The sequence below is a fragment of the Triplophysa rosa genome, linkage group LG2 (genome assembly GCF_024868665.1).
Source record: "Triplophysa rosa linkage group LG2, Trosa_1v2, whole genome shotgun sequence".
Lineage (NCBI taxonomy): Eukaryota > Metazoa > Chordata > Actinopteri > Cypriniformes > Nemacheilidae > Triplophysa > Triplophysa rosa.
Genome location: NC_079891.1, coordinates 25,796,817 through 25,819,857, shown reverse-complemented (window position 1 = coordinate 25,819,857; position 23,041 = coordinate 25,796,817). Strand labels below are relative to the sequence as shown.

The following is a 23,041-nucleotide window of genomic DNA, read 5'->3' as shown; positions in this document are numbered from 1 at the left end:
TGACAATGTTTGACCTTATTCTTTTTAACAACTGCAAAGGCATTAGTTTTCACAATGAAGATAACAATTTTAAACTACACACTACTTCAAAAATGGAGAAAAGATGAAACTATGTTGCACCTCAAAATCAAAGGAAATAAATATTTTGCAAAAAAATTATACCCATTTAGAGGAATAACCAAATAATAACGGTTCAAAACACGTATATGACTCTTTCTTCTGTCGAATACAAAAGGAAATATTATTTATGAATGGATTGAGATTATGGTTTGAAATGACATGAGAGTGAGTAAATAATGAAAAAAAATGTATGCATGCGTGTGTGGAACGTAATGTTGTGACTTTTACTTTGAAATTTAACGGTTGTGCGTGCAGTCACAGCGCACTTCACAGATACACAGCGTGAGCGTAGCACTACGATTATTTCATTATTCATGAGCTCTATACAGCTGCTAATGCTTTAGTATGAACACACTGCACAGTGTGTCAGAAATATAAGATGCGAAACGCTGAAACTAACGTTAATCGTTCAGGTCTAGTATAGACTTCAACTACGGTGTAAGTACAATAACATCACAAATTTGGTAAAAATACAGTTTGTCAGTTCCGTGTTAGTTAGCAGGCTAGTATGTGTGACGTTAGATACATTTGTCAAATATCTGATTCCCACTTTAGTGCAGCTTTTCTACAAACATGTGTCCTTATTTTTTTTAATAAAAGCTGTTTTACTAGATATTGCATATAAGTAATGGAAGTATAAACGTAAAAGGATATTTATGGAATGGTAGAATTGCAATGTCATATTGTAACTCAAAACCTAGTGAGCTGCCTAACTAGGCAGCAAAATGCGTTCTACGTGGACAGCTCGCTAGGTTTTAATGCATAAGCGACAAGCATCCTTGCAAATTATAGTTAATGCAGGTCAACATTTGACAGAGAAACCATATTAAAGAACCATAATAGCAACGTCTAAGCTGCTTTGCTTACAGTATGTGATGTAATCCATTACATCAACCCATGTTTTTTCCCTGTATGTTGTGCCTGCAGAAGCTGATGAGGATCTGCTCAAGCACATGAACGAAGATCTTTGATGCTGGACTGCATGAGAGCTACAATTCTGTGGAAAAGTATCCAGAGATGAACATCTAAATATATCCAGAATATTTTAAGATGTTATGCTATTCCAAAGGAGGATTTACTTGTCTCACAAACGTGTTAAAATGATTAATGTGCATTGCAAGAAAACTGTCCATCCACAGACAGACGAAGAGAGGACACCATAGAGGCGTGTTTGACACTAGAATATTTATATTTATAAGGCACATCTAGAGGCCAATATGTTTTCCGCTCTAAAGAAGCTGGTTGGCTCTGAGCCAGCTGGTCAGGTAAAGGACAAGAACATCCCTGCCGGCCTACAGTCCATGAACCAGAGTCTGCAGAGACGATTCGCCAAAGGAGTTCAGTACAACAGTAAGTCACCAATATTTTTGCAAAGCATCACATTTTATTTTATTGTACCATCTATCTATTGAGGTGAACAGATACAAATTTGAAATTGGAATAAAGCTAGTGAAAGTTAATCACAACTTGTCATAACAAGCCTCTGAGCGCTGTGTGCTAGAGATAAGGTTATCACATGCTCCAACATGTTGTGTGTTTTCTGTCTGCACTACAGTGAAAATAGTCATCAGAGGAGATAGAAACACAGGAAAGAGCACCCTGTGGCATCGGCTCCAGGGTAAAAAGTTTCAGGAAGAATACATCCCCACTCAGGAGATCCAGGCCACTAGTATCCACTGGAATTACAAAAGTAAGGCTGTTTTTCCCATTGAAATGTATTTTTTAGGAAAGATAGCATAATGATAGAAATGCACCTGTGCACTTTAGTTTGAAAATGATTGTGTAACTTGATGATTTTTTATTTCTGTCTATTCATGCTTCTTACGTTAAAATAGATTTGCATCAAGGTAAATACAAACCCGATTCCAAAAAAGTTGGGACACTGTACAAATTGTGAATAAAAAAGAATGCAATAATTTACGAATCTCATAAACTTATATTTTATTCACAATAGAATATAGATAACATATCAAATGTTGAAAGTGAGACATTTTGAAATGTCATGCCAAATATTGGCTCATTTTGGATTTCATGAGAGCTACACATTCCAAAAAAGTTGGGACAGGTAGCAATAAGAGGCCGGAAAAGTTAAATGTACATATAAGGAACAGCTGGAGGACCAATTTGCAACTTATTAGGTCAATTGGCAACATGATTGGGTATAAAAAGAGCCTCTCAGAGTGGCAGTGTCTCTCAGAAGTCAAGATGGGCAGAGGATCACCAATTCCCCCAATGCTGCGGCGAAAAATAGTGGAGCAATATCAGAAAGGAGTTTCTCAGAGAAAAATTGCAAAGAGTTTGAAGTTATCATCATCTACAGTGCATAATATCATCCAAAGATTCAGAGAATCTGGAACAATCTCTGTGCGTAAGGGTCAAGGCCGGAAAACCATACTGGATGCCCGTGATCTTCGGGCCCTTAGACGGCACTGCATCACATACAGGAATGCTACTGTAATGGAAATCACAACATGGGCTCAGGAATACTTCCAGAAAACATTGTCGGTGAACACAATCCACCGTGCCATTCGCCGTTGCCGGCTAAAACTCTATAGGTCAAAAAAGAAGCCATATCTAAACATGATCCAGAAGCGCAGGCGTTTTCTCTGGGCCAAGGCTCATTTAAAATGGACTGTGGCAAAGTGGAAAACTGTTCTGTGGTCAGACGAATCAAAATTTGAAGTTCTTTTTGGAAAACTGGGACGCCATGTCATCCAGACTAAAGAGGACAAGGACAACCCAAGTTGTTATCAGCGCTCAGTTCAGAAGCCTGCATCTCTGATGGTATGGGGTTGCATGAGTGCGTGTGGCATGGGCAGCTTACACATCTGGAAAGGCACCATCAATGCTGAAAGGTATATCCAAGTTCTAGAACAACATATGCTCCCATCCAGACGTCGTCTCTTTCAGGGAAGACCTTGCATTTTCCAACATGACAATGCCAGACCACATACCGCATCAATTACAACATCATGGCTGCGTAGAAGAAGGATCCGGGTACTGAAATGGCCAGCCTGCAGTCCAGATCTTTCACCCATAGAAAACATTTGGCGCATCATAAAGAGGAAGATGCGACAAAGAAGACCTAAGACAGTCGAGCAACTAGAAGCCTGTATTAGACAAGAATGGGACAACATTCCTATTCCTAAACTTGAGCAACTTGTCTCCTCAGTCCCCAGACGTTTGCAGACTGTTATAAAAAGAAGAGGGGATGCCACACAGTGGTAAACATGGCCTTGTCCCAACTTTTTTGAGATGTGTTGATGCCATGAAATTTAAAATCAACTTATTTTTCCCTTAAAATGATACATTCTCTCAGTTTAAACATTTGATATGTCATCTATGTTGTATTCTGAATAAAATATTGAAATTTGAAACTTCCACATCATTGCATTCTGTTTTTATTCACAATTTGTACAGTGTCCCAACTTTTTTGGAATCGGGTTTGTAGATGGTCTATAAGCTGCTACTGAGCTGAATCAGATGGAGGAATGGATGAATTGATAAGACATGTAGATCTATAGCATTAAATAGTGTATACAATTAGAGGCATAGTGGTTTCTAGACTAGAGCATGTGTGTTTTTTCCTATTCACATCCATCTATTACTTATTACCTCATAATCACATGATGTAACATGTTCATTGTAATTAATGATTTGAGTTTGATAGCAGGCTTGGCTGTACATGTATTCAACTGCTTACAAATCACTTTTATGCTCATTCGAAAGTGAAAGTGACCCATTTGTCAGGTATGGTGACCCGAAATGTGACCTCTGCATTTAACCCATCCAGTGAGTAGTGAACTCACACACAGCAAGTGGTGAACACACGTACACCCGGAGCAGTGGGCAGCTATCACTGCAGCGCCCGGGGAGCAAGTGGGGGTAAGGTGCCTTGCTCAAGGGCACCTCAGTCGTTACCCACCGGCCCTGAGAATCGAACCGGCAACCTTCTGGTCACTCACGAGTCCGACTGTGACCATTAGGCCACGACTACCCCTTTTTGCCTGAAAGCACACCTTTTGCCTGTTCTTTGTTTTAAAGAAACCATATTACACAGTAGTATTATATATTCTCTCTAATGAGTTCTTATGAGATTAAAGATTTGTATTTGTTTACATTTATGTAGTACATTTCAGATGTATATAATTAAAGCCGCAAAGCTAAACAGATTCACTTTGGAAAGTGACCTTAGACCTCAGAACTGCCCTGATTGAACTGCCCTTTTATTTCCCCTCAGCTACTGATGATGTGGTGAAGGTGGAGGTGTGGGACGTGGTAGATAAAGGTTAGTTTCCACTACTCCATTTACGTTGATTTCCTGTACATTCCATGTCATGTGAACATCGTATACATCACCGATTTTTGTGTTTCAAATATCTTTAAAACTTAATAAAAACCAGATACTGCATGTTGCATTTATATCCTCCATATCATTCTAATAGTCACACATGAAGCCATTTCACCTACCATGTTCCCCAGTCATTTAAATTAATGGTACTTTTCTTACCTGCTATCCAACCAGGCCAAAAAATCCCCATTCCTGAAGGTGTAGGTGAGAAACTCCATAGATTGTAGACTATAGGCTTGTGCTTGGTGGTTGAGTGTCTGTTTGTTATATTATCTGGGTGCAAACATTTTGTGTTGACCAGCTGTGTGTCAAAACTGCCCGACGCATCTACTGATGTAGTGTGGTTCAAAGGCTCTACAGAACTTAAGCTCGTATAGCTTATATCAGTTCCTGTGTGAAAGGAAAAGCCACAAACTTGCGTGCACTTGAAACTTTGTTTGACGTTAGAAAACCTAGTTAATGACATTAGGTTTTTTCAAACTAATTTGAGATTTGATGCTTTGTTTACGTATTACTTTCTGTAATATATTCTGTGATGTGCCATTTTTTAGGCAAGGGGAAAAAGAGGGGTGAAACTTTGAAGTTGGAGAATGAACCTCAAGAGGTAGATCAGTTAAGATTGTTAGATCCTTCTGTGAACTCTACATAGGGGTCTGCCTATATTTTTGCAGGAATTTAAGGGTTTACCTTTAAATGTCTCTGTGCTTTTAGCAGACCGAGAGTGAAATGGCTTTGGACGCTGAGTTTCTCGACGTGTATAAGAACTGCAATGGTGTGATCCTGATGTTTGACATCACCAAACAGTGGTAGGTGAACAGAGACCGTTGTTCAATCATGTGACGCATCTGGGTACGATACATATGAATATTAATAATATAAACGATGGACTAAAAACAGTTTGTTTTCTAAAATTTGCTATGTGACACCGTAGGACACATGTACGATTTATTTGTCAACTACCCATCTCTAGTGACTACTCCCTCAGAACTCGGAGTCATATACAAGCCTGATTTTATCAGTTTTTGTAGATCAAATAGTTATTAAACATTGTAATAATAAAAAGTTGTAGACTGTGTGTTTTTCTGCACAAATTTAAGTTACTTTTTATGCTTGCTTTCTGCACTTATGTGGGAAGAACACACATTTATACATAGTTGCATAACCCTGTTTAATGCTTCTGTAGGACTTACAATTATATTCTGCGGGAGCTACCTAAGGTGCCCACTCACGTGCCGGTTTGTGTTCTTGGTAATTATCGTGACATGGGAGAACACAGAGTCGTGTTGCCTGATGATATCCGTGACTTCATTGCTGGCCTTAACAGGTTGGATCCTTTCTGTTATTATTGTTGTTGTGAAATTCTCTTTATTTTAAATTGCATCACATTTAAGTGGTAAAATGAATTGCCAATTGTGAATGCTGTTTTAGTTCAGAAACATTGGTCTGCAAATTGTTTGTAATTGTTATCGAGAAACATCGTCAAGTTTTCTTTTGGCTGATTTTTTTATCTGATTTAGCTGATTTAAAATCTATTTAAAATAGGGATGCACGATAAATTATCGGCTATATCGGTATCGGCCGATAATAAAATTTATGCCCATATATTTAAGGCGATAAATCTTAAATCATTTCCTGCACGCTGCTCGCAGTTAAAATACAGTACAGTACTGTATTTATGTCATGATCATTCACTTACTGCTATTATCAAAACATTGCTGGGGTAGGTACAGTATGTAGATACAGTATTTATGAATGTGTAAATTATAGGAACAAAAGCATATTGTTTTAATCAGACTGCTGTCTGAATTAGAGCTGTAATAGGGCCTTAAAAGTTAGGCCCGACAGTGCCCGAGCCCGACAGAATTCGGCCCGAGCCCGACAAGTACATTTTGATTGACAGCTTTTTAAAAGCCCGAACCCGTTTGCAGCCCGACATTAGGCTATTCAAATGTGCGCACGCACACAGCTTTTGTCAAGAATGAGTCATTTATACATGTTTTAACATCATTTATTAATGACTAACGTAGGCTATAGGCCACTTGGAAGTTGGAACAAATAAATAAAATAAGTCTTCTGTAATTTTCGTAACATCTCAGCACTCTAAATAGGCATTACACTTAGCCTATAAATAGCCAATAAAAATGAGTATTTCTTAAAAAATTTAACTAAGATAAATTCGAAATTAAGATGGGTATTTGGCAATAACGAAATTAAGATAAAGGCTCCGCGGGATTTGCTTTGCCACTTCTCTCCACAATCCGGCATCAACGCGACGGCACAGCTGAAATTTAATAAAAGAATAATGCCAACATTAGCCTATACTCTGTCTACATTATGCATTTAAGACTCAATTAATATTTAGTTATAATTTGAAAAACCTTTACTCACCAAGATTAGGCTACATGTTTTTGTGGAGGAAAATTATTGAATCCATTGTAGATGGCTTCAGCGCGGTCCTGTGCTCTCTGATGGTGCGTCCTGCAGCACTGAACACCCTTTCACTGCTGCTGCTACTGGCCGGGATGCATAATACTGATCTGGCTAATTTTGCAAGTTTTGTGTAGGATGGTTTGTTGATCTTCCACCAGCCAAGAACATCCATTTCATTTTCCATGACAGCCGTTTTAATGTAGCGAGTGACCTCGTCATCTTCCCAGTTAGCTTGCTGTACATTTTCCCGACTCCGGAGAGCTCTGGGTCTCGAATCTCCACATCTAGTGCACCTCCAGCTATGGCTTGCAGAAGAGTGTGGGCATGAGCATGTACGGCATTCCTGTCTGAGTGTGACAACATTCTCAGCTGGTTAAATTTTGGCCAGAGGAATGTTGCGATCTTGTGGAGGTCCTGTATTATCACTTTACGCGCGAGCCAGTCTTCGTGCCTTTTACGCACGACAGCTTGCTGAGGGGAGTCCAGGGCATTGGGCTGACAGTGGCGTTTCAGTTTCTCACACCAGAGACACACACGATTAAGTGTTGGATACTTGTCACCCTCAAGTTCCCGCTGTGCTTCATAGAACGGCTTCAGAAAGTCTATCAAAAAGCCCAGTGTGTGCGGTGCTATTTTTTCAATGCGCGTGCTCTCCCCTCGTGCCTCCAGTTTTTCATGGAGCTCAGGATAAATGGCCTGTATAGATGTCAGTGTGAGGTACATCGTACTGAACCGAGTGTCTCCCATTTGCAGCAATGTTGTTGACAGTTGCGCAGCCAGCCCCGACTGTTTAACGTGCCTGACTAATGATTTAGCAGCAGAAATGGTATCTCCTATGTCCGGAGCACCGTCGGCTTTGGATAACTCGGCAATGTCGAGTCCATGGCGCAGTACTGTATTAATGACATGGTCAATGCAGTCCAATCTCTGGTATGGCCGCAGAGCTAATTTAATGTTTGCCCCCTCATCGGTCACCTATACAATTTTGCTGAGAGAGGAAGCGTCAAGGCCAAACTTTGTCACCAGTAGTTTCAATATCTCCCGTCTGATATTTTCTCCCGTCTTTGCCTCTTCCAAAGGGAACATTGTAGTTGTCAGGGTTTTATTCACCAGTTCCATATCCTCACTTATGAAATGGCATGTGATTGTCAAATAACTAATTTTACGATAATCCTCTGTCCACATGTCTGTGGTCATTGCGACTGTGCCATCCTTCAACAAAGTCTTAAGTTTCTGTACTAAAGCTTCCCTCTTTTCTTCTGCCATGTCAGTGCACCTTTTCGCAATTGTCACATGACCGCTCATTTACCGCGCAAGCCCGAGCCCGTGTAAAATGATAGAAATTAAGCCCGAACCCGTCGGGTCACGTCGGGTCCGTCGGGTTCGGGCAAAGATCTTCAGCTCTAGTCTGAATGCTTTCTGTCTTGAGACTAGGCATGGGCCTTGATTTTCTGTAAAATCGTTTCTTAGGTATGAGCTGTGTTTACACAAAAATACATAATTAAGTCATGTAATGCAATGTTTGATGTTTAGGCCTAATATATGGGCTATGACAAAAATATATTTTTTGAAAGAGTATTATAATTTTTAGGCTTTATTTTTACCTGACATATATGTTCTATGAATGTTGGTTAAAAATATAATGTATTTGTGCCCAGTTGAAAAATTGTTGTTTGTATATGCAGACATTTGAAATTAACAGATTTTGCTATTGTAATTGTAATACTGTGAAACCGTGTCACTTTTGCAAAAGGTTATCATACCGTCAAAATCTCATACCGGCCCATGCCTACTTGAGACCTGTTAGACATGTGGCTATTGAAAACATTTTTCTGGAAGAACATCTATAATTTGTTTATTAAATATACCAGAAAAGTCTGAAGGTTAAAGAATCGTTAACTAGTGTAAAGTAAAAAGATAACTAATGGTTACCTTGTTTTATGCGGTGAATGTTTTCAAATAAAGGTAGTTGTTCATTTTTTGCCTTTTGTTTCAGTCTAAGGGAATTTTATTTTAATATTTAGATACTAGGGGTGGGAATCGCAGGGTACCTCCCGATACGATTCGATATGAAATACAGGGCTCACGATACCGATAATATCGCAAGGCGCCGATTCTGCGATAATCGATGTATCGCTTGCCAATTCTATAACAATACATCACGACATCTGTAAATGAAGGGAAAAAATGATCTAATACATGAGCATTTTTAGTGTGTTGCGACTGTCTGTCTTTAGGTTTGTTTATTCTTGCGCTTGTCTTTGGACTGTGAGTCTCTGGTGACTCCACACGCATCTCCCAAAACGGGGGTTTGCGGCGCGTCACGTCAAAGCGCTCACGCTATGAGGATCATCGCGCATTTCAACCCAAGTTTTGCCTCGGCTCGCCTAAAGTTGAACTTTATCAAAACTATTAAAGCTTTACAAAACAATCTGACTTCTGACATACGTGAGAATGAGCTTTTTTAATATGCACGCGCAGATACCTGCACCCCTGCACGAGCACTGCGGGTGAGAGAGAAAGCGCCGGACTGGAGCGAATCACGAAACTACAGACTGAAAGAAGGTCAAAAGAGTATTCCCAACTTGTAGAGCGCCGAGTTAACCACGCCTACTTATTTCCATTCACTACGAAATCCAAAGTGCGCCCAAACTTTTGATTTAAAAGACACTGGCGCATCTCTAATTTGTTGTTGGTCCGCCATTATGCTGGGTATTTCTTCTCTGCTGTGAATTACAATTTCCGTTCATTTGACCATCTGTAATCTGGGAGCGTCACCACAAGAAATATGTGGGTACTGCCGTTATGGTAAGCACAGTGTAGGTATGAATTTAGATCTTTTGTATTTGAAAAAAAATCAATACTTTGTGCCGGAGTATCGATAACGTCTCGCAGGCTGAAATGTTGCGATAAATCGCCATATCGATTTTTTCCCCACCCCTATTAGATACTGTATATCGGCCAATGTATCGGTTATCGGCTTCCAATGTTAAAGAATTATCGTTATCGGCCAAAATTTACATATTTGTGCATCCCTAATTTAAAACCTTGATTATCCCACCTGTCAGATTTAAGCTTGTAAATCAGGCATACGGTGCTGCTGTTTGTTTTAATTGTTGTTTTGTATCTCTATAATTGTGTAGGCCCCTTGGCTCCTCCTACATCCATTATGCAGAATCTTCCATGAAGAACGGCTTTGGTTTGAAATATTTGCACCGATTTTTCAACATTCCATTCTTACAACTTCAGGTGAGTGTCAATGCTCTAGTCTCTGAATATCACTGATGTTAAACACTGACTACAGGGTGCTTTAAATCAGAAGTTAACCCGGTCCCAGAAGAAATAGAAATACATAACATTTTAACATGCTCCATGGATTTGGTCATAGTTTTTAAACTGTGTCATGTGCCCAACAAAAAGGAGATTAGTGGTCTTACCTAACATCCGCTTGCTTGGCAACTTAGGCTATTTGCCATTACTATAGTCATTGCAGTTTTGAAAGAAAGAGTAACTAAGGGAACTCATGTCTTCAAGTTTTTTTATTTTAAATTATGATGTAACCTTTACAGCGAGAGACCCTGTTACGACAACTAGAGACCAATCAGTTGGACATTGATGCTACGTTAGAGGAGCTAACAGTCCAACAGGAGACGGAAGATCAGAACTATGATATGTAAGGTTTTAAAATATGTCATTCGTGTTCAGATATCACAGACATGCTATGCAAATACAAGTACAGTCCCTCACAAAAGCCACATTGTGTATGTATGCATCATGTAGACTATTATGATCTGTTATAATTTGCAGTTTCCTGGAAATTATTGAGTCTCGCGGCAAAGGCTACAACTCCCCTGGCCCTGCTAATGGACAGAGCCCATCCTCCGGCTCGCAGTCTCCCATCGTTCCTCAGAGCGGATGCTCCACCAGCAGCTCCAGCCCCTGTAGCCCCCAGCAGCCACCCATTCCTTCCCAGGCCCCGAAGTCTCCGTCACCTTCTCCATCCCCTCCTCCTCCCATTATTCCTTTAACCCAAGCGCCCGCTTGTTCTCCCTCCCCTTCTCCCGCTCACCCCGACCCTGCCGTATGTGCTCTAGCGCAGGCTTCTGCTCCTCAACCCCAGAAACGCAGCTTCATTTCCAGGCTCTTTGGCACAGCTTCTACACAGGAGCCTTCGGACGTCACCCAAGGTGAGTTTTGGTGCTGTGTGGTTTGTGATGCACAGCTCCTTATCTGTCTGGTGAAGGTGAGATGTTTGTGTGATGTTCTTGAGTTTTTGCCTTGATGAATCTGAATATCGAAATTTGATGTTACATCTTAGTGTACTTAATGTATTAAATATTAGCTTTATATTCAAGGTTTAACAGTTTTAGGACTTTCTTCTCAAAATGTTTCAGTGACTCACTGTTTAAAGATTGACCCAATACTGTCAATTCCAAGAGGGACTTTGAGGAATTAACACACACACACACTCTTTTAGAGAGTTTTCGTCCAGCTAGAGCCACACGGATGTAAAAAAAATGGATCGGATTAGGACTCGTGCAGATCATAAGGATGCATTGTGGTTCGGTAGAAAATCACAAGACTTCATTCTAAACCCCACTTAAATGTCCAGTGTGTCATTTTTTGGAGTATCTATTGACAGAAATGCAATATAATATACATAACTATGTGGTCAGAGGTGTATAAAGACCTTATGAAGCGTTATGGTTTTCTTACCTTAGAATGAGGTATTTCTATCTACATACACCGCGGGTCCCCTTACATTCGCCATGTTGTTCTACAGTAGCCCTAAACGGACAAACTGGACTACAGAACATGTTTTGTAAATACGTTATCTCCTTCGGCAAAGAAGAGACAACATGACGATGTCTTAGTTCTGTGTCAGCCGTCGTAGTGCTTCGAAAGGTTGCCATTCGTAACCTCACCACTAGATGTCGCTAAATTTCATATAATGGTCCTTTAATGGGACGAGAACATCGACAGCTGACAATAAAGTAAATATGCATATTAAGTACTGGAGTAAAAAATATTGCTGGTAAAGGCTGATCAGTGGATTCTTTGTTAATGACATTGCATATTTCTTGCCACAGATCATTTGATCTCTCACTTTTTAAAAATATTTTTAGAGTCAGAAGCAGCAGCTTCAGCCGCTCCTCCTGCAGTTCAGAGCGTGGATGATTTTGTGCCAGATGAGGGACTAGACAAAAGCTTCCTGGACGACAGTCTGCCTTCTAACCCGAGACACGCCATGAACAATCAGCCCTCTACAACAGGCATTGGAGACAGTGACAGGCAAGATCATTTGGATTCTCATTGTTAACTTTAATTCTCTATGTGGTTGTGTTTTTAAACATCTGTACCTGATCAGTTGAATTTGTTACTATTTACTCTTTGTACAATGTTTATATCAGTGATGGTGAAGGAAGAGAGGGTAACCCTATGGTCGCTGGGTTCCAGGATGATTTGGACCCAGATGATGTAGAACCGGAGCCCAAAGGATCTGTTACCAATACAGACCTGGATATCACTCTCTCCAGTGATGAGGAGGGTCCAAAACCTACCGTAGAACAGGATGAAGATTTGGATCTTGAACCTCACAAACACTTGTAAGCACGGCAGGAAATCTTTGTGAATGCTAGATTTATGATAATGAACAAATGAGGCACTTAGTTCTTCTAACAGTTACTTGAATCAAAGTCTGGTTGTCATGGCAATAATAATATTGATCGGTCATTTAGGGACGCATTGGATTCATTATCACTGGAAGATAAACCGCAATCTGTAAACCCCTTGATCCAGGACAACAGTCAGAACGTAGAGACTTCTATGCTTAACCCTATTCCAGTACACGCTACTCAACCACACCAAACACCATCAGAATCAGGAGGAACTGCAGAGCCCCGAGCACAGCACATAAAAGAGAAGGAGAGGTCAGCTCAGGTTGAGTCCTCCGACACAGACCAAGATGCACCGATGGCCAAACAGATGCTTTCTTTCATCATGGATGACCCTGATTTCGAGAGTGAGGAAGAAGTTGAGCAGAAATTGACTAAGGTGACGTTATACTTGATTTTTAGACATGCGACTAGATGGATAGTTTAAATAACCAAATGTCTTGTTTGCTTAAGGTCTCTTTTCCAGTTAGAGATGATCTACCCAATCTGTCTGATGATGATATCACCACGGCTAAAAACCCAGAGCCCCTGAAACCTACCGTGTTGTCCTTCAAAAGCAAGAATGATGAAGACCTCTTTGGCCTCGGTATCGAGGAGAGGTCAATCAAAAGTAGAGACAGCAGCGAGGAGCAAGATGGCAAGTTACTTGAATGATGTAAAAGGAAATAATAAGGAAACTGTGAGAATGTGGTGTGTTATAAAGCTGATAGGACTGATTCGATGAACCAGATCACTATCACTGTAGCACGCGGCTTCTCTTGGCTTAAATATTCCAATGTGTTTAGGTTATTTTGTGTGTGAATAAAGTAAATATTCTGTTTTTCTTGTCACAGAAAAAGAAAGTAAACATTCTAAAGAAAAGAAGAAAAAGAAAAAGAAGAGTAAAGAGGTTACTGAATTATAGTTAGAATCATTCATAAAAGCAATCATGGTGTCCTATTTTCTGACTTGGGTTATGTTTTATTGTAGGAGGATGATAAGAGCAGCAAGAAGAAACACAAACACAAGAAAAAAGAGAAAGATGAGGCAGGAGGGACTGGAGATGAAAAAGAGAAGAAAAAAAGAAAATCACGAAGCAAGAAAACAGACGATCTTGAAGCTTTTCTGACTGGTGAAGAAGGCACCACACAAAGAGAGGAGGGAGAATACGAGGAACTGTAATGCTCAACTGTACACACTTCTCTGGTAATGAAATATTTGTGCATCGGCACCACAAGCTTGTAATAAAACACGAAAACAAGCATTGTCGAAAACAACAAATGCTTTATTTGTCAGCCCAGCATATAACTGTGATCTAAATGACAGTTGGATTCACTGTCAGATTTCAAAATGTTGCACACTGGTTTTCCATTTGCCACAAACACTCCAACCTACGTACCTGGAGTGGGTTGGTGAGGGGCAGTCCGCACTCTTTGGGCTCAATCTGCAATAAGTGGAAAAGCCATGCAAAACTGCTACATGTTGCATGCTATATAGCCTTTATATTTTTCAGATAGAAATGAATTGTCACTTCATCGTAACCTTACGTTTTCTTAAAGTTTACGTGGAACCCATTTCAAAAGTAAACCACTACCACTCCATAACAGTAGTTTTCACAGATTTAATGCTTTATTAGTATGTATAGATGTACTGAGAGATTGCCATTGTGTAGTTTTGCTGTGTAGTGTTTAAAAATATATACTGTATTTCATGGTAGGAGTAATGGTTTTCCCCAAATATATTTGAGGAATGTAATGGTTCAGGCTTGCAGATCTGGTAAATAATTGTTTGAAATCTAGTTACTATGTCAAAAACAGGAGTAGATACGACAACAAATAAATTGGGCTTAAAATCAGGAAATGTCTTCGCTCAAAATGCAACGCTGGACCAATAATCTATTCTTGGATAAATGAATGAAAAATACATGCAGTGTGGTTATGCAAAATTTATCCTACCTTTACTTTTGTTTGTAGAATTTGAATTTTTGCACTCCATCTGTTTTTGTCCTATTATGGTAATTATGAATTACAACAAGAGTTATTAGTTAAGATTTGTCACTGCCATTTTTTAAAATAATTTAATAATTTGTCAATGAAATTATGTTTTGTTGAAATTACATTGTTCAAAACCTAAATTCAGTGGCTGTATTTTTATATTTTTGGTTGTATTCCTGTGCTATTACTGACAGTTAGCTTCTGCAAAGTCTTTGATGCTGCCGATGTTCGAAATGAAAAAAAGATTAAATGGTTATTATGTGCTTTCATAAATCCACATTGAGTTTTGTTACTGCATGAGGTGCATATACTGTAGTATGCTTTTATTTAGACACAAAGCTTATGTTTACAACTGATGCGTATTTCTTGACCTTCAAAAGCTTACACAGTCAAGAATTCAATTTTTGTTTATGAAGTCTCACTTCCTTAAAGATTTTAAAACGCTTCAAAGCAAAAGGGTTTTTTAAAATCAAAAATGTTTACAATAAAAAACAATTAGGAACTGTGTAATGTAAACTGATGTCAGACCATGTTTTCTTCATGTCTTTGGCCAATGTAGCCACTTTATTCCATCACCCGCATCCTAATGACTTCATGTGTGTTCTGCAAAAAGTAAGATTTTATTTAAAAATAACTTTTTTTCAACGTTCCCAGATGTAGACAATAAAAATTAAATCTAATTGCTAATTGATTAAAATCTTACTTTTTCATTTCCATATTTCCCTAAATTAGAAAAAGAAATGGTCTATGATTAACAAATAGAACATTAAGTTAAATATTAATACTCCAAAAAAATAAATATCAATAATAATTTATAAATAACAATAAAAAAAGTATTTTGAATATTATGTCATGCTTAACAAAGAGCATGTGTGAGTACTCACTGTTTATATAAATGTTAATTGAGATGAACATCAAAGCAAGCAAAATAAATATAATCCAGCGGAGTATGGACCAGAAAAAGTTCAGCGAAACTGCAAGAGATATCAGTAAAGATTAACTTCGATAAAATGTTTTTAAAAAAATAAGATAATTGTAATAAGTGTAATGAAATTTTGTGATACTGATATTTTAAAGTGAAAATAATGTATTGATCTGACAGATATATAATGTATATATCTGTCTACAAAATTTCTTAAGAATTAAACAATGTATATATATTATATTTAATATTTTGTATTTTATATTTGTATTACACTTGGTAAAAACAAATAAACTGTTTAATTTAAAATACTGAACTGAAGAAAGAAAAAGGTAGTGTTTCAGCTTACGGTAAAAGTGCTTCTGGTTCAGTTTAACAATGGATTTCTTGTCTTTATCCATCAACCCGCACCAGTAGACTCCCTCTCCTTGAGTCAGTGTCGACATGGACACAACAAAGGACTTTCCATCATCCTCTACATGTATTTCACCATCTTCTAAAGTGCTGACACCTGGCCTAAATGCAAACCCTGTACAGCAGTTTTCGTTCTGGGCATCTCTCTTGCACCATATTCTTGTGTCAGACACATTCTTCATAGGCTCATAGTTGCAGCTAAGACTGTGGACATATTCAGATGTACTGTGTCCTGTGGAGAAAAAATATTTTGGAGTTAATGCTTATTCCTTATGATATGGTTGTTCGGATGTTGTGAATATTTGCCAGGGATAAAATCTAAACAAATGTCGTCCATAGAAAATTTGGTTAATTTGCAAAAATAGCCATAAGAAATGAACTGTAAACGGTTAAGATAATTATTTGGATTTGTCATAATGTATTCATTGACCTTACCTGTTATCATCATTAGTAAAAAGGCTGTTAATAGGTTCATCATAGTGGCAGCAGACTGTATTTTAAGTGTGTAAGGGGTTTTACAGCTCTTATGAAGGCTTAAGGAGGAAACACATACAGGAAATAACTAGCCACAACCATAAATAGCAGGAACTTTGGTCTTAGTTCTCTTTTTTTATTAATTTATTTTTGGCATTCTTTATCAGTTTTCGGAGTGTAACAGATTTTCACTGCACTTTTAAACAGATAATTAGGTTTTTTCTATTTAGCAGATTTATTATTCATTTTTTTACATAAAGCGTGTATTCTAAAGTCCATATAATATTGTAGTGCAGCCCACTGATAGGAGCTACTTTGAAACTTTATTTTGAAATAAAGCGTCATTTTGTTCCCTATCATTGATTGGATGAGCGGGTTGTCTAACAGGAAGTCGCGTTAGTAGACCGTGAGGCAGTATTGTCACGTGTAAATCTTAAAAATGGTGAGTTTTAGTTTATGCTATTTCATTTTAACAATATACTTTACTTAATAAGACGTCGTTGTGATTTTTCGCTTAAATGTAATAATACAGGGTTTGTCGTCTCGTGATATTAAGAGTATTATTGTTTAGTAAGCTTTTTTGTGCTGTTGTGTGTGGTCAAAGTGGATATGCTACAAAAGGTTTCTTTCATTCCAAAAGCTATTGGTTTGGTTGTCTTTTGTTCAACTCTTAAATGTTTGCTAAGGAGGTTGTGTTCTTTTTTTGTGATCTAGCTGCGGCGAGAGGTGAGACTGAGGAAAGAATACCTGTACAGAAAAGCTCAGGAGGATAGATTGCGAACCATCGAAGAGAAGAAACAGAAGGTCAAATCTGCTTTAGATGGTGAGACTTAAGCCATATAACGTTACCCGTCTCGGTCATCTGTTCATACTCGTCTTTTATTAACTTGTAAACTGTCTGCTATCATTTGGACTTGTCACATTTAACGATGTCGTTCTTATATTTTACAGAAAATCGTCTTATACCCACTGAGGTTCGGAAAGAGGCGTTAGAATTACAGAAACTGTTGGAGTTTGATGATGAGGGTGGGGAAGGTGAGTTGATATCCATTTTTATGTGCTTGTATCAGAAGTCCGTTTTGCTGAAGTCTGCCTGCCATTTAAATTTGGTTTTCTTTATTCTTCATATTGTTTAGGTGTCAGCTCTCATATGGATGATGAGTACAAGTGGGCCGGAGTGGAGGACCCTAAAATCATGGTCACAACATCCAGAGACCCGAGCTCGAGACTCAAGATGTTTTCCAAAGTCTGTTCACTTACATTTAGCTTATCCTCAATTGTCTTTATTAGCATTGTAGACATACTTCTAATTTTTCTTCCAGATGGATGTTTTGTTTTTGTGTTCATGTGACCATAGTGAGAAAGGGGAAACTTTAAAAAAGGTCTTTCTGCATAGTGTTTAGAAATGGCGTGGTTGTGGTTGTATCGTTTTTGGTCTTTTTTTCATGCAGGAAATGAAGCTTATGTTCCCAGGGGCCCAGCGTATGAATAGAGGAAACCATGAGGTTAAAACATTAGTGCATGCTTGCAAAGCCAATAATGTCACTGACCTTATCATCATCCACGAGACAAGAGGCCAGCCAGGTATAACCATGTTTTATTATTTGATCAGTATATGCTTTTATAAATGTGTGCACACAGTGTACAAGTACCCAGTTAGCGTGTTGTATTGTTGCTTTGTCAATCGCTCTATTCATGTCCTATTCAGTTTAATGCAGTCATGTTTTATTAATGGTACAGCCTTGAATTATGGGTACATTCTCTGGGTCTTTTTCATGTGTGTTTTTTGTACTTTACTTTTTTAGATGGTTTGGTGGTATCTCATCTTCCTTTTGGACCAACAGCCTACTTCACAATGTATAATGTGGTGATGAGACATGATGTTCCAGACATTGGCACCATGTCTGAGGCCTACCCTCACCTGATATTTCACAACTTCTCATCACGTCTTGGCAGAAGGGTGAGAGTCTTAAATGAAATAATACACAAAAAATCTAATATTCTGGTTCCTGATAGTTTAAAGGAAAAGTTCATCTCAAACTCAAAATTGTGTTATTTTTTTACTCGCCCACATGACTCACCCACATGTCCCGGCGTATTCAGAACACAAATGAAGATATTTATGTGACATCCAAGAGATTTAAAGGCCTCCTCACAGACAGCATGGTTATAGTTGTTGTCAAGGTATCGTTATATTGGTCCATCCGCTCATGGTGGCTCAACTTAATTTTTTGAAGCAACGACAATACTTTGTGCGTAAAACAAACAAAAAAAAAATAACGACTTTAATCTTAGGGCTGTCGCGATAAACCGACGATAAATATTACGTGATTTATGCACAGCTTTTGAGTGAAGTACGGTTAAATGCTGCTGCATCCGAAAGCCAGAGGGCGCTCTCGTGCGGAAACTCCAAATACGCACTAGTGATGGGAAGTTCGAGTCATTTTTGCGATTCGGATGTTTGAATCTCGTTCAGCAAAATGAACGAATCTCTTTTCGAGTCATTTCGTTCATCTGAGCAGAGTTAAATTAATGTTGCATGTTAATAGCCAAATTACCCCATAACGTTTATTTATGCTAGTTTTGATCAGATATATACTTTGTAATAAGAAATAACTTGTATTGTAGTTAGGGACAAGTTATGAGAAACAGTTATTTAATTATTTCCTGACAGCATTTCTAAAGTTATGTATTTATAATTCATTAACAATTTTGGGTCACTCAGGCATGCAATAAGGTTTACAGGTTGTTGTTTTTTACTAAAAAGTCTCATGCAGTTTGCAAAGTATATAATAATAGGCTATTGAAATCATTTAAATGTGCAATTATTTAATAAGAGATCACTTGTGTTTTTTACTAAAACGTCTCGTGCAGTTTGCAAAGTATATAATAATAGGCTATTGAAATCATTTAAATGTGCAATTATTTAATAAGAGATCACTTGTGTAATATATGCATTAGACATAAACACTGACTTTACTAGTGTTGCTTATGTTTATATTTTGCCAGTGTAACGGAGGCCAGCTAGTGAAGAGCTGTGCAGTGTGTAAACCTCACTCCCCGACCAACAGAGACGCTCTAGCGACAGACGCTAGAGACTGCGGTCTTTAGCCTCCTCGTTAGAGCGCCCGTCTCCCATCCGGACCGACGCCGGTTGGAGGTTCGAGGCCCGCGCAGAGCGGGGCGAGTAGGACCGGTTACACCAGCACAGTTCTTATGCAAAATAGTTAGTTATTAAGATAAATTAAAAACACATGCAGAAATCCACAAGAAACATTTATGAATATACTGACAGAAAAAAGAACAGAACGGTACGTTTTAGAGAAGATGTTTATTGCACATCTTTTGATAATTTTATAATATTTCTTCCTATAATACAACATATAACACGACACGTACATCATGCATTTGACTGATGATCCGGGAAGTGGTCACGTACTGGAAGACTCCGGTACAGGCTGCAGGTTTGCCTGCGGAGCTACCATTTGACAAAAGAACAAAAGGGCTCGGACCCGATGACTCGAGATGAACTAATCATTTCTCTTTCCGGTATAAGGACTCGGACCCGATGACTCGAGAGACGAACTAATCATTTCTCTTTCCGGTATAAAAGAATGAAAGGACTCGGACCCGATGACTCGAGAGACGAACTTCATTACTGTTTCTGGTACAATGTTGCACATGCGCGGTCAACACAAAAAGAACGAATCACTCGCTGAGACACTCGTTACTCCCGAGTCATTTTAAAGATTCATTCAAAAAGAATGAATCGTTCATGAACGACCCATCACTAATACGCACTGCAGAAGAAGACCATAGCACGTTCTTGAATCTAGGAAATGCCTATGGACATCTTTTTATCACTGTTACTCAAGCCTCATCAGGTATTTTTATGATAATAAAGTATATTCATAATGATCGTGTTTGACGGGTGTTGCTTTTTCAAATGCACATTATAAGCGACTCAAACTCGCACTGCTTTTAGATCGAGCAGCATTTCCTACTGATCCCAGAGCCGTGCTTCACGGACAAGCTACGCATTAAAAAATATCGACACATTGCATATCGCAGCCGAGAGGTCTTAAAACATGTTGAACGTCATGTGGGTGAGTAAAAAATAACACAATTTTGATTAATTTTTCCTTTAAGCAAGCATCATCAGCAGCAGCACTTATAAACACTATAAAGTAACATGATTATTTTAAACATTTTTTTTAAAAAGTCTTTTGCATGTCTTTGTCTCCTTACACCGTGTCTACCCTGGATGCGGCGCGGTGCGTCCAGTGTGTACAAAATGTAAAATTATAAGGGGCTCTAACTTCTAATGCAGTCCGGTCAACCGCACCTCACAACATTAAAAAAACTGCTTAAAACCCATCTCTTCTGTGAATTCTTGACAGAAAAATGAGAGCGAAAGAAAAAACGCTAACTCTTTCTCTCAACAGGTAGTGGTCTAGCTTTTGTTGAAACTAGTAACTTTGTATTAGCACCTATTGTATTATTGCTTCTGTATGACATATCGCTTATTGCTTCCTGAACTCTCTGTAAGTCGCTTTGGATAAAACTGTCTGCTAAATGTAAATGTAATGCGTTTTATTGTCTTTGGTCGCATCGCACAGCATCCGGTGTAGACACTGTTAGTTGTTTGTATTTTTTACTAAACCACTCTTAATATACCAGAATCTAAAAATATAATATAGTGACTAGGCATTTTAATATAATTTATAAGTGCTTTTCACTTTAAAAAAATGATTAATAGCTGCTTGGTTTCTGCCTGATCTAAATTTGTGTTATTCTTTTAATGTTTTCTGCATAGGCATCTAACATCCTGAAGTATTTGTTTCCTGTACCCAAAGAGGATAGCAAACGTGTCATTACGTTCGCAAATAAAGATGACTTTATCTCTTTCAGGTGAGTGGTTACATTAACCGCTGTAGTAAGTGTTTTAAACAAGATATGTGGTTATTTTTGACTGAAATGACTGTATATTGCAGACACCACACCTACAAGAAAACAGACCACAAGAACATTGAGTTGACAGAAGTTGGTCCCAGATTTGAAATGAAATGTAAGCAACTTTGTTTTTTGGTTTTAGACACAGCTGAGCTCAAAATTATTCATACCCTTGGTAAATATGATCAAAAAAGGCTGTAAAAATAAATCTTTAGATCTTTTATTTAAAAAATGACAAAAATCTTACCTTTCATTAGAGAATGCAAATTTTAAATGGGGAGGGGAATCTCATTATGAAATAAATGTTTTTCTCTAATACACATTGCTCATAATTAATCATACCCTTTTATTCAGTACTTATTGCAACCTTCTTTTTGCCAAGATAACAGCCCTGAGTCTTCACCTATAATGCCTAATGAGTTTATAAAAAAATGAGCTTTTTAGCAGCAAAACACTCCAGATGGATTTGGTGCACACCGGGATAAAAAGTAACCCATGTGTAAAATTATATACACTGCTGTATCTTTAATGTTTTGGGCCTAATTCTCTGTCGGAGATCCTGGATGTCTTGTTCAGATAGATGGCATCATGGATTCTAGCAAATACCAACATATAAAAAATCAAAACCTGACTTCCCCTACTAGGAGTCACGTAATAGGCCAAGTTTGGATCTTCCAAAAGGTCAATGATCTAAAAACAAACATCAAAACAAAATGGGTCACTGAGCACAAGACCAAGCTTCTGCCATGGTCATCCCAGTTCATTGACCTGAACCCTAAAGAAAATGAGTGGGGAGAACTGAAAAGAAGCACTAACGTGGAAATGGAAATCTTAAGGGTCTGGAGTGATTCTGGATGAAGGATTTGTCTCTGATCTCTTGTCAGGTGTTCTCTAAACTCACTAGGCATTATAAGTGAAGACTCAGAGCTGTTATCTTAGCAAAAAGGAATAAAAGGGTATGATTAATTATGAGCAATGTGTATTAGTGAAAAACATTTATTTCATAATGAGATTCCCCTCCCTATTTAAAATTCTTATTCTCTAATGAAAGGTTAGATTTTTGTGAAAAAGCTTAATGACACAGATTTATTTGTACAGCCTTCTTTGATTATATTTACTTAGGGTATGAATAATTTTGAGCTCAACTGTATATTGATGTTAATGCAAGGAACAACAGTTTTGAGTTGCTCTTTGTCCATTTTCGTAATGGATATTATGATATTTTTTTTAGTGTACATGATCAAGCTGGGCACACTGGAGAATGAGAATACTGCAGAAGTTGAATGGCGGCGTCATTTTTACACACGCACTTCCAAGAAGAGGAAATTCTTGAGTGTAGATTAACCAGATGTGTATTGGTCACTCAGCGTGGACATTAAGTTAAAATCCACCTACAATGCAGTTATTTTGAATTTTTTTCAATTGAACATTTGGAAGAAATATGGGGCATTTTGCTCTCTGCAAACTGTGTTTGGTTTGGTTTTTTGACAAACCTCCAACAACCTTTGTACAGAGGTCACTAAACATTAAAAAAATTACCGTTTACTTTGCGTTTTTCTTTATTGTACTGCAATGTTTATTAATTTATTATTTATAATATGTGATTTTTATATTTCAATGTAGGATAAAGAATGGTGTTTAAATAAATGTAATATCAGTGTGCAGCCTGCTTCAGATAAAATTAAAACATATACATTTGCAATTAATATATATAGTTTTCTTTAATCCT

At 38.1% G+C, this 23,041-nt stretch overlaps 3 protein-coding genes across 8 annotated transcripts; 2 read left to right on the top strand and 1 right to left on the bottom strand.

Annotated features, from left to right (window-relative positions):
• The first annotated feature begins 395 nt into the window (after positions 1–395).
• On the top strand, positions 396–15,030 carry rabl6b (RAB, member RAS oncogene family-like 6b). Of its 5 annotated transcripts, none has more exons than XM_057319350.1 (17): positions 396–558; positions 1,048–1,470; positions 1,676–1,810; positions 4,361–4,408; positions 4,646–4,675; positions 5,023–5,075; positions 5,183–5,277; positions 5,655–5,795; positions 10,045–10,150; positions 10,471–10,574; positions 10,709–11,088; positions 12,028–12,193; positions 12,313–12,507; positions 12,640–12,955; positions 13,030–13,213; positions 13,410–13,457; positions 13,546–13,657. In XM_057319350.1, exons 2-17 carry the CDS (start codon positions 1,338–1,340, stop codon positions 13,551–13,553), a joined length of 2,142 nt encoding a protein of 713 aa, XP_057175333.1. In that variant the 5' UTR covers positions 396–558; positions 1,048–1,337; the 3' UTR covers positions 13,554–13,657. The 5 variants fall into 5 exon arrangements, with proteins under 5 accessions (XP_057175333.1, XP_057175307.1, XP_057175298.1 ...); XM_057319324.1 differs by having other exon boundaries at positions 398–558; positions 5,186–5,277; positions 13,410–13,465; positions 13,546–15,030; XM_057319315.1 differs by having other exon boundaries at positions 399–558; positions 13,410–13,465; positions 13,546–15,030.
• Positions 15,031–15,039: 9 nt separating this feature from the next.
• On the bottom strand, positions 15,040–16,406 carry si:ch211-102c2.4 (uncharacterized protein LOC568178 homolog). The gene is made up of 5 exons (XM_057319363.1): positions 16,321–16,406; positions 15,821–16,117; positions 15,434–15,523; positions 15,253–15,272; positions 15,040–15,152 (listed from the first exon to the last, which is right to left on the bottom strand). Exons 1-5 carry the CDS (start codon positions 16,361–16,363, stop codon positions 15,114–15,116), a joined length of 489 nt encoding a protein of 162 aa, XP_057175346.1. The 5' UTR covers positions 16,364–16,406; the 3' UTR covers positions 15,040–15,113.
• A 291-nt stretch (positions 16,407–16,697) lies between these two features.
• On the top strand, positions 16,698–22,998 carry imp4 (IMP U3 small nucleolar ribonucleoprotein 4). Of its 2 annotated transcripts, none has more exons than XM_057352984.1 (9): positions 16,698–16,801; positions 17,074–17,182; positions 17,311–17,394; positions 17,496–17,605; positions 17,811–17,943; positions 18,165–18,319; positions 21,176–21,270; positions 21,354–21,427; positions 22,544–22,996. In XM_057352984.1, the coding sequence occupies exons 1-9, from the start codon at positions 16,799–16,801 to the stop codon at positions 22,654–22,656; spliced, it is 876 nt and encodes a 291-aa protein (XP_057208967.1). In that variant the 5' UTR covers positions 16,698–16,798; the 3' UTR covers positions 22,657–22,996. The 2 variants fall into 2 exon arrangements, with proteins under 2 accessions (XP_057208967.1, XP_057208959.1); XM_057352976.1 differs by lacking the exon at positions 16,698–16,801 and adding an exon at positions 16,954–16,980 and having other exon boundaries at positions 22,544–22,998.
• Positions 22,999–23,041: the final 43 nt, after the last annotated feature.

What these genes read in the sequence shown, in the direction of transcription:
- rabl6b (XM_057319315.1), top strand. Translation starts at nt 1,338, where the DNA reads ATGTTTTCCGCTCTAAAGAAGCTGGTTGGCTCTGAGCCAGCTGGTCAG. An exon ending in CAAAGGAGTTCAGTACAACA is followed by an intron (nt 1,471 to 1,675) that starts GTAAGTCACCAA and finishes TCTGCACTACAG; the next exon opens with TGAAAATAGTCATCAGAGGA. An exon ending in GCCTTCGGACGTCACCCAAG is followed by an intron (nt 11,089 to 12,027) that starts GTGAGTTTTGGT and finishes AAATATTTTTAG; the next exon opens with AGTCAGAAGCAGCAGCTTCA.
- si:ch211-102c2.4 (XM_057319363.1), bottom strand. Translation starts at nt 16,363, where the DNA reads ATGATGAACCTATTAACAGCCTTTTTACTAATGATGATAACAG. An exon ending in TTTACTAATGATGATAACAG is followed by an intron (nt 16,118 to 16,320) that starts GTAAGGTCAATG and finishes TTTTCTCCACAG; the next exon opens with GACACAGTACATCTGAATAT. An exon ending in AATTAACATTTATATAAACA is followed by an intron (nt 15,273 to 15,433) that starts GTGAGTACTCAC and finishes TTTCTAATTTAG; the next exon opens with GGAAATATGGAAATGAAAAA.
- imp4 (XM_057352976.1), top strand. An exon ending in CGAGACAAGAGGCCAGCCAG is followed by an intron (nt 17,944 to 18,164) that starts GTATAACCATGT and finishes TTACTTTTTTAG; the next exon opens with ATGGTTTGGTGGTATCTCAT. An exon ending in TCCCAGATTTGAAATGAAAT is followed by an intron (nt 21,428 to 22,543) that starts GTAAGCAACTTT and finishes TATTTTTTTTAG; the next exon opens with TGTACATGATCAAGCTGGGC.